This window comes from Larus michahellis, chromosome 20 (genome assembly GCF_964199755.1).
Source record: "Larus michahellis chromosome 20, bLarMic1.1, whole genome shotgun sequence".
NCBI lineage: Eukaryota > Metazoa > Chordata > Aves > Charadriiformes > Laridae > Larus > Larus michahellis.
Window position 1 is genome coordinate 5,693,115 of NC_133915.1, and position 13,986 is coordinate 5,707,100.

The window sequence follows — 13,986 nt, forward strand, 5'->3', positions numbered from 1 at the left end:
AGCACCCCCTCAGTGCTCCCAGTATCCCCCGGTGCTCCCGGTGCCCCCGACGACCCCCGGTACACCCAGTACCCGTAGTATCCCTCCCCAGCACCCCCAGTATCCCCCCGGTCCTCCCAATATCCCTCCCAATGACCCCCAGGATCCCTCCCCAATACCCCCAGTACCTCTCCCAGTATCCTCCAGCACCGCCAGTATCCCCCACTGGTACCTCTGTATCCTTCCCAGTACCCTCAATGGCCCCCCATTACCCCCAGTATCCTCCCCAGTTCCCCCATTATCCCCAGTATCCCCCAGTATCCCCAGTTACCTGTTACCCCCAGTATCCCCCCCAGTTCCCCCATTATGCCCAGTATCCCCCCGTACCCCCAGTGTTCCCAGTATCTCCCCCATACCCTCATCGCCCCCAGTATCCCCCCCAGTACCCCCAATTAACCCCCATACCCCCCAGTACCCCCACTACCCCCAGTATCCCCAGTATGTCCCCAGTACCCCCAGTACCCCCCGTGTGCCCAATGAGCCCCGGTACCCCCCAGTACCCCCAGCATCCCCCCTGTGCCCACAGTACCCCCAGTATCCCCCAGTATCTCTCCCAGTACCCCTCTCATCCTTATGTGTCTTATGGGGGACACCAGCTATGGGGGGATACCGGGTACGCACCCAGGCACTCTGGGGGTGCCTATGGGGGCTGTAGGACTATGGGGGCTCTTCCAGTGCCTATGGGGGCTATAGGGGCCCTGCTGGTGCCTATGGGGCAATAGCGGCTAGAAAGGCTTGTCCAGTGCCTATGGGGTCCATAGGGGCTCTCCCAATGCCTGTGCGGTCTATAGGGCTCTGCTGGGGCCTATGGGGGCTATAGGGGCTCTTCCAGTGCCTATGGGGGCTATAGGGGCCCTGCTGGTGCCTACGGGGCAATAGGGGCTAGAAAGGCTTGTCCAGTGCCTGTGGGGTCCATAGGGGCTCTCCCAATGCCTGTGGGGTCTATAGGGCTCTGCTGGGGCCTATGGGGGCTATAGGGGCTCTCCCAGTGCCTAATGGGGGCTATAGGGCCCTGCTGGTGCCTATGGGGCAATAGGGGCTACAGGGGCTCTTCCCGTGCCTATGGGGTCTCCCATACAGAACTTCCAGTGCCTATGGGGGCTATAGGGCTCTGCTGGTGCCAATGGGGCTATAGGGGCCCTGCTGATGCCTATGGGAGCTATAGGGCTCTGCTGGGGCCTATGGGATCTATAGGTCTCTGCTGGGGCCTATGGGGTCTACAGGGCCCTACTGGTGCCAATGGGGCAATAGGGGCTAGAAAGACATGTGCAGTGCCTATGGGGTCTATAGGGGCTCTTCCAATGCTTATGGGGCCTATAGGGTCTCCGTTGGTGCCAGTGGGGCTATAGGGACCCTGCTGGTGCCTATGGGGGCTATAGGGGCTCTCCCAATGCCTGTGGGGTCTACAGGGCTCTGCTGGTGCCTATGGGGGCTTTGAGGGCCCTCCTGGTGCCTTTGGGGGCTATAGGGGCTCTCCCAGTGCCTATGGGGGCTACAGGGGGCTATGGGGCCTCTTCTGTGTCCGTATAGAACCCCCTGGTGCCTATGGGGATATATGGGGCTCTGCTATAGGAGCCTGCGCAGCACTCTAGGTGCCCATAGGGGTGCCTATGGGGGGCTGTAGGTGCCCATAGGGGCGCCTATGGGGGGCTATAGGTGCCCGTGGGGTGCTACAGGGGCTCGTCTCCCGGCAGGAACCGCGTCCCGGTGAGCGCCGTCGTCTTCCAGGTGTCCGTGGGCTGCTGCCTCGGCTGCTGCCCCGGGATGGCCCACGGCTTCGGCTTCATGCCCGTCCGGTGGGGCCGGAGCCTGACCCCCTTCCCGGACACCTGGGTCCCCCGTGGACTCCTGGGTCCCCTCCTGACCCCTTCCCAGACCCCTGGGTCCCCTCCTGACCCCATTCCCGGACACCGAGTCCCCTCCTGATCCCATTCCCAGACACCTGGGTACCCTTCCTGGACGCCGAATCTCATCCTAACCCCCTTCCTGGACACCAGGTCCCCTCCTGACTCCATTCCCAGACACCTGGGTCCCCTTCCCAGACTCCTGGGTCCCCTCCCGACCCCCTTCCGAGCCACCAGGTCCCCTCCTGACCCCCTTCCCGGACACCGCGTCCCCCCTGGAGCCTGGGTCCCCTCATGACCCCATTCCCGGACACCGAGTCCCCCCCTGATCCCATTCCCAGACACCAGGTCCCCTCCTGACCCCATTACCAGACACCTGGGTCCCCCCTGTCCCCATTCCCGGGCACCTGGGTTCCCCCTGGAGCCTGCGTCCCCTCCTGACCCGTTCCCAGATGCGTGGGTCCCCTTCCTGGACACCAGGTCCCCTCCTGACCCCATTCCCGGACACCTGGGTCCCCTCCTGATCCCTTCCCAGACACCTGGGTCCCATTCCCAGACTCCTGGGTCCCCTTCCCGGACACCGAGGCACCTCCTGACCCCCTTTCTGGAGGTCAGGGTCCCCCCTGGAGCCTGGGTCCCCTCCTGACCCCATTCCCAGACACCTGGCTCCCCTGACCGTGTCCCCCTCCCTCCCCACTCCCAGGTTCCAGTGGTGGTTGGTGACGATGCCCTTCGGCCTCCTCATCCTCATCTACGACGAGATTCCCACATTGGGAACGTGGAGACACCCGGGAAGTGAGTGGCCGGGCCCGGACACCTGGGGCTGCCCCCCGGGATGCCTGGGTGCCCCCCCCCAGGCACCAGAGTCCAACAAAAGACCCCTCCAGGGGGAAAAAGGGGCTTCAGAGGGGTAATGACCCTCCCCCGGGGGAAATAATGACCCCTAAAGGGGCAAAAGGGGGGTCGGGGGGGTATGGACACCCCCCGCGGATTAACGACCCCCCCAGTCCCCCCCTCCCAGGGCAGTTACCCCCCCCATTTTGCCTCCCAATGACCCCCCAGTTGCCCCATCCCAGTCCCGGCATCAAAAATCCCGAATACCCGGGATGGTTCCCATGGCGAAGGCGCTGCGGGGGGACAACCCCGGCTCGTTCTCACCCCCCCTGGGTGAAGTGCTTCCACCGCCGCCCTGGAGCCGTGGGGTGCCAGGCTTCACCGTCCGCAGCAACCCCAAACCAACCCCAAAACAACCCCCGAACCGTGAGGCGTCCGGCGCTCACCGGCTCCGGAGGAGCCTGCGGGATGTGGGCAGTGGCAGCACCTTCATCACGACACCAAAGAAACCGGCCCGCTCGGATCCCTCGGCTTTCGCCCGGAGCGCGGCGGGTGGGACGGGACACCCCGTGGGGTCGGGTAGGGGCAGGGAACCCGTCCCGTCCTCCGAAGATGGGGGGGGGGGTCCCTCCGTGGGGCCAAGGGCCGAGGGGCCCTGCCGCTGGCGGGTAAAGCGACACGAAAAACCACGAAACTCTCACTGAAAAACCAGCAGGGTCCAGTAAAGGGAGAGATGAGGAGCGGCCAGGAGAGCCGGCGCCATGCGGATGGCACCACGGCGGCAGCGGTTCCCCCGGGGGGTGAGAACGAGCCCGGGGTGTCCCCCCTGAAGCCTTCACTGGGGGCACCAGTCCCGAGCGGGCCGGTTGTCCCCCCGCAGCGCCTTCGCCATGGGAACCATCCCGGGTATTCGGGGTTTTTGATGCCGGGACTGGGATGGGGCAACTGGGGGGCGGTGAGGGGGACTGGGGCGTCATTGGGAGGCAAAATGGGGGGGTAACCGCCCTGGGAGGGAGGGGACTGGGGGGGTCGTTAATCCGCGGGGGGTGTCCATATCCCCCCGAACCCCCTTTTGCCTCTTTGAGGGGTCGTTATTTCCCCTGGGGAGGGTCATTACCCCTCTGAAGCCCCTTTTTCCCCCTGGAGGGGTCGTTATTGCCCCGGGGGGGTCTTTATCCTCCCTGACTCCCCCTTTTTCCTACTGGGGGGATCATTATGGCACCTGGGGGGGTCTCTGCTCCTACCAACCCCATCCCTTTTTCCCCTGGTGACATCGTTAGTGCCCCCTGGGTGGCTGTTATTGCCCCCTGGGGGAGTCATTATTCCCCGTGGGGGGTCCTTGCCCACCCAGATCCCTCTCTTTGCCCCTGGGGGTGTCATTATTGCCCCCCGGGCTGCTGTTGTTGCCGCCCGGGGGGGTCGTTCTTCCCCAGAGGTGGTCCTTACCCACCCTGATCCCCCTCTTTGGTCCCCTGGGGCGTCATTATTGCCCCTGGGGGGGTCATTATTGCCCCCCGGAGTGTGGGGATGTCGTTGTTCCCCCTGGGGGGTCCTGACACCCTGGGAGTCTGGGAAGATCCTTCCCAAGAAAGAAGACCGCACCTGGGAAGACCATACCCCGCCCTGTCCATCCATCCCCCCCAAAATTAACAGCACCTTTAATGAATTGGAAAGAGACCCGGAGTCTTTTGTTGGACTCTGGTGCCTGGGGGGGGGGCACCCAGGCGTCCTGGGGGGCAGCCCCAGGTGTCCGGGCCCGGCCACTCACTTCCCGGGTGCCTCCGCGCTCCCAATTTGCGAATCTCGTCGTAGATGAGGATGAGGAGGCCGAAGGGCATCGTCACCAACCACCACTGGAACCTGGGAGTGGGGAGGGAGGGGGACACGGTCAGTGGAGCCAGGTGTCTGGGAATGGGGTCATGAGGGGACCCAAGCTCCAGGGGGGACCCTGACCTCCAGGAAGGGGGTCAGGAGGGGACCTGGTGTCCGGGAATGGGGTCAGGAGGTGACTCGGGGTCCGGGAAGGGGACCCAGGTGTCTGGGAATGGGGTCAGGAGGGGACCCAGGAGTCCAGGGGGGACCCAGACATCTGGGAAGTGGACCCAGGTGTCTGAGAGTGGGGTCAGGAGGGGACTAGGGTCCACGAAGGGGGTCGGGGGGGACTTGGTGTCTGAGAAGGGGGTCAGGGAGGGATTCAGTGTCTGGGAATGGGTCAGGGAGGGACTTCGTGTCCGGGAATGGGGTCAGGAGGGGACCCAGGTGTATGGGAAGGGGGTCAGGAGGGGACCTGGTGTCCGAGAAGGGGACCCGGCATCCGGGAAGGGGGTCAGGATGGGACCTGGTGGCTCGGAACGGGGTCAGGAGGGGACCCAGGAGACTGGGAATGGGGTCAGGAGGGGAACCAGGAGTCCAGGGGGGACCCAGATATCCAGGAACGGGACCCAGGCATCTGGGAAGGGGTCAGGAGGGGACACAGTGTCCGGGAATGGGGTCAGGAAAGGACCCGGGTGTCTGGGAATGTGGTCAGGAGGGGATTCAGTGTCTGGGAAGGGGAGCCGGTGTCCGGGAAGGGGGTCAGGAGGGGACCTGGTGGCTCGGAAGGGGGTCGGGAGGGGACCCAGGAGTCTAGGAAGGGGACTCAGGTGTCTGGGAATGGAGTCAGGAGGGGACCTGGTGTCTGGGAATGGGGTCAGGAGGGGACTCAGTGTCCGGGAAGGGGACTAAGACCTCTAGAAATGGGGTCAGGAGGGGACACGGTGTCCGGGAATGGGGTTAGAAGGGGACCCAGGAGTCCGGGGGGGGAGCCAGACATTCGGGAAGGGGACCCGGGTGTCTGGGAATGGGGTCAGTCTGCCGGCATCGGGGAAAGCCTCGGCAAAGAGCAGCATCCCCAGGCCATGGGCTCCCCGGCAAGTCTTAACAACACTGAGCGTTTTTCCGGTGAGGTTCGGCAATAAAATGAGGTGAATCACATGAAACTCCCCCCCACCCCAAATAAATACAGAAATCAAAGAAGGAAATTGCTACCTTTCTGCCGGTAGCAGAATCTACCCGGCTCAGAAAAAAAAAAAAAGCCTGAAAATGGGAATCGTGAGCGCTGAAATCAGCATTTATCTCCCTCCATGTGTTTTGGAGGGGATTCATGAAAGCCCAGTAGGGTCGGGATATCCTTAAAATCCCGGTGTTTGCTGGATTCCCTCTGCCACCCGCCTCTCCGCAGCACATGCTGGGGCTGTTCCTCCAAACCTCCCGTTTCCAGCCCAAATCCGAAATTACCCGCTACACCGAACACACGCAGACCAGACCAGCTTTCCCCAAAACCTTCTCCCGGGCCAAAACTCCTCTCCTGGGCCAAACGCTTCACTGCTCATCAGCTACCGGTTATGCTTTCATCTTTGATGATGTGACACTAGAAGGAAATGTGATATCATAGAAATAAAATTTTTGTAATAAATTGCTACACCACAAATATTTATAAGGTGAAGCTGAAATTAGGTTGAGGGTTGGACTGGATGGATCCGAAAGGTTCCTTCCAACCTAGGCCATCCTATGATGCTATGATTTGCACCGAGCGAGCCGGGGATGCGGGCGCTGGCGATGAAGGGACAAGAGACTTGACCACAAAAGAGTTGCGCGACGAAGCTGCCCGGGATGGACCTAGAGACGGAGGGGTCGAGCGGGCAGACGGCACCATTAATGGTTCTGGTAAAGCTGTGGCTGGAAAGCAGAGGTGTAACAGCCCAGCACCATGTGCAGGAAAATGCTTAATTGAAATGAAATGTCCTGTATCAGGAGCAGTGTGGTGAGTAGGACTGGGGCAGTGATCGTCCCGCTGTACTGGGCACTGGTGAGGTCTCACCTCAAGCGCTGTGCCCAGTTTTGGGTCCCTCACCACAGACAAAAGACCTTGAGGTGCTGGAGCGTGTCCAGAGAAGGGCAACGGAGCTGGTGAGGGGTCCGGAGCACAAGGAGAAGGGGCTGGAGAACTTCTGAGGAGCGGCTGAGGGAGCTGGGGGTGTTCAGCCTGGAGAAGAGGAGGCTGAGGGGAGACCTTCTCGCTCTCCACAGCTCCCTGAAAGGAGGGGGTAGCCAGGGGGGTCGGTCTCTTCTCCCAAGGAACAGGCAATGGGACAAGAGGACACAGCCTCAAGTTGCACCAGGGGAGGTTTAGGATGGATGTTAGGAAAAATTCTTGCACCGAAAGGGTTATTAAGCATTGGAACAGGCTGCGCAGGGAAGGGGTTGAGGCATCATCCCTGGGGGGATTTAAAAGCCGGGCAGACGCAGCGCTTAGAGATATGGGTTAGTGATGGGTTTTGTCAGAGTCAGGTTGATGGTTGGACTGGATGATCTGAAAGGTCCCTTCCAACCCAGGCCATTCCATGATTCTCTGATTCTATGAAATTATCCCCTCGGAAGCAAGGGGACTGCCCAGCTTCTGGGGACAGAAGCCCTTCTGCTGGGTCTTGTGGTCACGTATTTTTGCTAGAGCCCAAAATAGCCGTGGACGAGGCTGAGTCCCCGGGTGTGTGACGGGGGCACAGGCACGTGCTGAGCTCCCACAGCAGCCAGGGCAGGGGAGGGGTCCCTGCAGTGGGGAAACTGGGTCCCAAACTGGGCGCAGAGTGTCCCCAGGGAGCATCACGGCATCCTGCCCCGGGCCAGCATCCCGGCTGGGCAAGCCCAGCAGTGCGGCGTGCCAAGGCCCAGGGCATCCCTCCGTCCCGATTCCCACCTGGGCAACACAGTGGGATCCAGTTTAAGCACTGGAATGGGTGGAGAGGGAGCTGTGGGGCATCCCACCTACCCGGTGCAGCCACAGCAGCACCCTGGGGCTCCTCATCCGCCCTCCAAGAACCAAGGATGGAGGTTAGAGGGCCAGCGGCCGGGGCACTGCTGCAATAATACTCATAAATCCTTCCAAACTCCCTTTCTCAGACTATAGGGGGATGATGAGGCTGAATTATTGAAGCTTCTGAATTTTTCCAATCTTACGGTGAATACAGGGGGACGTTTTCTAAGTCGGGAGCATCAGCAGGTTAAAGAAGGAGAGAAAAGGGTTTGGGGCACGTCTGCACAACCCGCTCCGGGCTGCCGTAACCAAACACCCTCCTGTAAAATCAACAAAGTCCTCAGGGGATTTCAAGGAAATCTATTGTTTCCCTTTTTAAAGTTAAAAAAAAACCCCAACATGCCCGGGCTTTTCGGCTGCGGAAGAGGGGCTGGGTTTGAGTGAAGGCTTTAGGAACAGGAGAGCTGATTATTGCTGCGTTATTCCAACAGCAAAAGGAGTTTGCAGACAACGGGGCTATAGGAGGTCACTGTATGTGTGTGTATGTGTGTATATATATACACATACGCATAAATATATATTTATATATATATATACATACATTGCTCAGAGTGTGCCTGCAGTTCCAAGGGATGCTGCTCATCTGCATCCCCGGAGCATCCCTCACCTGCATCCCGCTCCTTTGCCTTATGATGGGACAAGGGGATTTGTTTAATCGTGTGCTGCCCACGTCTTGGGGGGGGAGTTTCGCGGCTGTTTGTGTAGGGAGCGGGGAGTTTTTTTCCGAACACAAACTCTAGAAGAGTAACTACAAATAAAGTGGGTAGTTGGGAAAAAAAAATCTGTCATGACAGAGAGCTCGACTCGTGATTTTTCTTGGAATCAGGAAGGTTTTGCCCCTTTTGGGTGCCTTTGGACATGGGGCCTCGCAGGATGGTGTATAAAGGTGTTAATTCTTCTTAAATAAACGCCGTCCCGTTCCACAGCTGGCCGAGGAATTAGTCCGAGGTTCAGGCTTAAATTTTCCTGTGAACTCCCTGCCCCTTTCTGTGCAAGCGTTTGCCTCTGGAGCAAAGTTCTATCTTAACTTTCATTTTAAAGCCCTCGCTAGAGCAGCTTTGCACAGCTGATGAAAATATCTTTGACATTTCCCCCCTGTTTTTCAACAAACTGCAAGCGGAAGGTTTTTGAAGAAAACCCTCAAAGCCCTCAAAATAAATCAAGCAAAGAAACAAACCCAAATCTTTTATTTTCTTCACTTTTTCTCCCACCTGAAAACAGCATTTCCCCAGGAAATAAATCATTTCCACAACCGGGAACACCGGCTGGCTGAGGCTGGGGCAGGGGATGCAGATGCTCCCGCCTTTCAGAGCATCCCTCTATGGCAGCGATGCTGCTCCCCCTTTCTCTCACCAAAAACCCCCACCCTGGGAGCATTTTGATCCCCAAAAAGATGAATTCCCGCTTCGGCATCCTTCTTTTCGTCGTAAGAGCTCGGACCAGCAAGAGGGGGGCAAAGGCGGAGGCTGAGGTTTGGCTGTGACCCCGTGGATGCGTGGGGCAGGGCGTCCGGAGCAAGATGGAGAAATAAGCAGCCAGAAAACCCGCCGGAGCCAAGACACAACCGAAGGGCGTAAACTCCTGCCAGGGATCTCCAATCAGGCCCGGGAGGCTTGGCTGCCTGCCCTATAAATGTGGAGCCGGGAGGGTGGGAAGCCAGCGCGCCTCTGGGCAGGGAGAGGAAGAGGAGGATGAGTGCCGGGGTGCTCCCCGCAAGGTGGCAGAGAGCACCCAGCAGCACCCCGGCAGGGATGAGCCGGCCCCCGGCGGCAGCCCAGCAGACCATGCCCGTCTCCTCCTCCAGGCCCCGGACGTCCTTCCTCATCCAAGACATCCTCTGGGATAGGGCAGAGCGGGGAGCGCTGCCGGAGAAGGGCAAGAGCGGAGGGGTCGGCAGCCCGGAGGATGGGGAGAAGGGGACGGCCGCGGCGGAGGGCAGCGAGGGCAGCCCGGTCCCGGGGGCTGCCCCAGAACACCCCCCCGGGAGCCCTCGTCCCCCAGGAGCATCCCCAGCCCCAGGGACCCCCCAGGAGGCGGATGCAGGTAAGGGGGTGGGAGCTCCTGGCTGAGCCCAATGGTCAGGGGATGGAGAAATGTCTACGCTTGGGTCAACCAAGGGGCAGGATCCAGACCTGGCCGCCTCGAGCACCCCGGAGCCAATTAGCCCGTGGTTTAAATACCAGGGAGTATCTGTGCTCTGCCGGTGGGAAAACAAGAGAAATCGCAACTCCCTGCAAACTGTTTGCCAGGCGCTTCAAATAACTCAAAGGACTGAATCTGCCCAAAACGCCCTTTAAAAACCAAACCCAGTCGAGGCATTTCTGCCCTGTCTTGGGAAATAAAGTCATCTTTGAACCCAGGGGGCCCCCCCGAAAGGTCAGCTTGGGGCTGCTAACTCAGAGAGGCGGTTCGTGCCCAGCCACGCAGCCGTCAGCGCGGTGATGCCACCACGGCCGAGCTCCTCGGGGATATTTTGGAAGTGCCCGTGTTGGATTTGTGCTGTCGGCAGCAGTTTTCCACCCACTCAGCCCCCATTCCACCGTGGGCTCCTGCCTCCGCCACTGCACATCACGCCGTTTATTAAATAACACACCCCACACCCCCCCGCTCCCCTTGCCGCAGCATCCGTCTCCAGCCCAAAAAAAATGGCTAAATTCATCGCAGGGAATAACGTATCGCCGCGGGAGCAACATAGCGAAAAATCACACTCAAAAGCAAATTTTTTTGACCGATGCCTCTGGCTTTGCAGCAGCGGCCGGGGCTGCGGGAGGGGACGCAGCCTTTCCGTGCCCAAACGGGCCGGGACTGAGCTGCAACAGCCAAAAAAGCAATTTTAAGCAATTTTGAACTCTCCAGCGACCGGCTCGTGCTTGCTAAGAGAGCCCTTGCCAGGGGAATTTTTGGCTTCGCGTTTCAATTCTATTAAAAGAAGTTTTTACATAAAAGCAAGTTCAGAGACAGGCTGATTGTTACGAAAAAAATCACTAAATGCGGTACCAAATCGCCAGTGGAAATCAGCGCAGCTCCAGGGATTTCAGTGGGACCGCCGTGATTTACACAAGCCGGGAGTTAAGCCCGTTGTGTCGACCTTAAGCGTTATGTTCACATCTTCAGAAAGTATATAGAGAAATGACTAAGGGGGGGGGGGAAGAAAAAAAATTTGGCTTATTTCCAAGCTGGGTAATGCACAAAAAGGAACTAACTGCATAAATAAATTGACTTAAGAAGTTTTAAGGGTTGACACTTCCCAGGGAGCTCAGCGCCCATCGGTGCCATGAGAAGTAAGTGGGAGGCAAACACTGAGATGCCGCTTTGGAGTTGTGACCGGAGGCCAGCTCTGCAGCTACGGCTGTAAAACCAGGCCCGAAGGTTTAAAAACCTGTCCCGTCCCCCCCCCCAAAATACCTTGCCATTGCCTCGGAGTCGGGAAAGAGAAAAGGGAGGAATTTATTTTCAGTGCTTTCTAACTTAGAGTCCGCTTTAAGCTGTGCTCGTTTCCCATTGCTGGGTTATCTCGAGGGTAAAAATTTGTTTTCTTTGGGGAGCAAGATTTTTCCCCGAGGCACAGCAGCGAGGGTGTTTCAGAGAAGTGCCTAACAGTCTGGATTCTGCAATAAAAACCTCGAGCGCTGGCGATGCCCTAAAGGGGCGTAACAACAGCACCTTGAGGTTGTAGGCAGATGTCTACCAGCATAGCGAAATAACCCTTTCGGGATTATTTTAGTCCCTTGAATGGATGTTGATATTGAATGGATGTTGATATTGCATGGATGTTGATATTGCATGCATGTTCCTATTGAATGGATGTTGATATTGCATGGATGTTGATATCGAATGGATGTTGATATTGCATGCATGTTCCTATTGGATGGATGTTGATATCGAATGGATGTTGATATTGCATGCATGTTCCTATTGAATGGATGTTCCTATTGAATGGATGTTGATATTGAATGGATGTTGATATTGCATGCATGGTCCTATTGAATGCATGCTGGTATGAATAAAGAAAGTGGGATTTAGGAAGAAAAAACTCCCTTATGTGACTTTAAGATTAAACTAAATTCAGTTGTTAAATCAAACGTTTCACTAAATCAAAATATTTCCACGGTTATATGAATAATTTGCACCCCGGAAGGGAAAAAGCGAGGGGTTCGGGCAATTTTCAAGCGGGTAATTCTCAGCTCTTTCCTCCCGCAGACGCCACGGCGGAGACCGACCTGTCGGAGTGTGAGCCCCCCCTGCCCCTCGCCCAGCCTCCCCCCAAGCAAGCCAAGCGCTCGCGGGCGGCGTTTTCCCACACCCAAGTCATCGAACTGGAGCGGAAATTCAGCCACCAAAAATACCTGTCGGCCCCCGAGCGAGCCCACCTGGCCAAAAACCTGCAGCTCACTGAGACCCAGGTGAAAATCTGGTTCCAGAACAGGAGGTATAAAACCAAGAGGAAACAGGTGGCCGCGGAAATCGGCCGGTTGGACATGCATCTGGCCGGGCAGAAAGCGGCCGAGCTCCCTCCGGCATCGCTGCTGGCCCTGCGGGGGGGTTGGCACTACCTACCCTGCCTCTACTACTTGAACGGCTGGAATCCCTCCTGGTGGTAACCGCTTTTTTAAGCAGAAAGCATCCTTTTTCTCTTATTTTTTTTTTTATTAAGCAGAAAGCATCCTTTTTCTCTTATTTCCTTTTTTTTTTTTATTAAGCAGAAAGCGTCCTTTTTCTCTTATATCCTTTTTTTTTATTAAGCAGAAAGCATCCTTTTTCTCTTATTTTCCTTTTTTTTTATTAAGCAGAAAGCATCCTTTTCCTCTCCTTTTCTTTTTTTTTTTTTAAAATAATACTGCGCCGCTTTTTCTAGCGCTCGTTAGCGAGAGCTCCGTTCGCAGTAATGATCGGCATCGTCTGGTTGCCGCGCGAGCCTCTCTCGTCGCTATCAGTCAAAACGAAAAAAAAAAAAACAAAACGCAAAAAAAATACCAATATTTTAAAAGGGTGTAATTCATCACGCTTGATAGCACCGCTCTGGGGTCAAGCTGCGGCTGTAAAATATTGCAGGTGGTTTTGGGGGCAGAAAGGGGTGGTCCAGCCTCGGAGGCAGCGATCGCCCCTCTCTGCCCCTCTCAAATCACCCGCGCCCCCCCCAAAGCCTTTGCCCCTGGCTGAAATCAAGCAAAAAAGCAAACTGCTGGTCCTGGGCTGGCACTGAAATGGCCCCCAGCTGTTGCGCCGTCTAAAAATTAGGCTTGGGAAAAAAAAAAGAAAAAAAAGGCAAAAAAATTTTGCATTTCTGCCATGGATACCGTTATTGGTAACGGTCGCGGAGGGGATGTAGAGCGCCCCCCCCCCCGCAAGATTTCTGTGCAGCACCGCAGCCTCCGCCTGGGGCAACGCCGGTGGCTTTTGGGGAGAATTCAACCCCTTTCTGCCGCCAGCGACCACAACCTGAAGTGCCCGATGGCCACAGAGCTGCGGCCGGGGACGGGGTTTGCCGGGATGGAGCGGCGCCAGCTCCCCCCCCACCCCAAAACCCATCCCTTCCCCGGCCGAGATGCAACCGCCGGTGCCCGAACAGCCTTGGGAAGCCAAACCAGAAAGCCTCGGGAGCGGGGACAATAGCGCAATGACAGATGAGTTTTGCATATCCGGGTGTTGGCGCTGTTTGAGCATTCCCGTCTAAGCTATTTAAAATAGCAACGGCTCCGAGGGTTCAACGCTCCCGTCAGCTCTCAAAGCAGCAAACTCCCTGTTTGCGAGGGAAATCAGCCCGATTCCCGGCGCCGGGGCAGCAAGCACCTTCACGAGTGATATTTTAGTGAGACGACAACTATTTGCACTAGCAGAGTCGCAAAGATTATTATTATTATTTTATTCTTTTTTTTTTAGCTAATCACACTTAAAACTTTAGATGCCGCTGAGTCCATGGGAGAAAGCGTAGAAATAAATGAGGTTTCCCACAGAGGAAACGCATCGACTGCTTTTTCTCAGCTCGTGTAAAGCAGCGTAGCTCTGCTGGAACAAATTTAGGCTTCTGAAACAAAAAAAAACATGGAGGTTTCTTCCCTGTGAGCCTCCAGAAATGTTCCTACGGTGCCTGTTCTTTCCAAAAGAGAATTAAAAATCTCAGTGCTCCAATTCCCTCCCGCAGCAGGGAAATAGAGACAATTAAACAATGGTAGGAAACTGCCTGGATCTGTCCCTTTTAACAAGGTTTTTGGGAAAAACGGATCTTTCTGCCTTGTGGAAGGATCCATCTCTCGCAAAGCTCACGCACAGACACGGCAAAGATGAAGCTGCTGGGGGTCCGGGGGTGAGTTAAAACCCCGGGGAAGGGAGGGCAGGGCCAGGAGAACCTGCAAACTGGAGCCCTTGGTGGCAGATAACCCAGCTCCCACCGCTAGCGAAGCTGTTTGCCCAGTTTGG

At 57.0% G+C, this 13,986-nt stretch overlaps 1 protein-coding gene across 1 annotated transcript; it reads left to right on the forward strand.

Annotated features, from left to right (window-relative positions):
• Positions 1-8,969: 8,969 nt before the first annotated feature.
• On the forward strand, positions 8,970-13,986 carry NKX3-1 (NK3 homeobox 1). Its single transcript, XM_074563618.1, has 2 exons — positions 8,970-9,612; positions 11,770-13,986. Exons 1-2 carry the CDS (start codon positions 9,261-9,263, stop codon positions 12,168-12,170), a joined length of 753 nt encoding a protein of 250 aa, XP_074419719.1. The 5' UTR covers positions 8,970-9,260; the 3' UTR covers positions 12,171-13,986.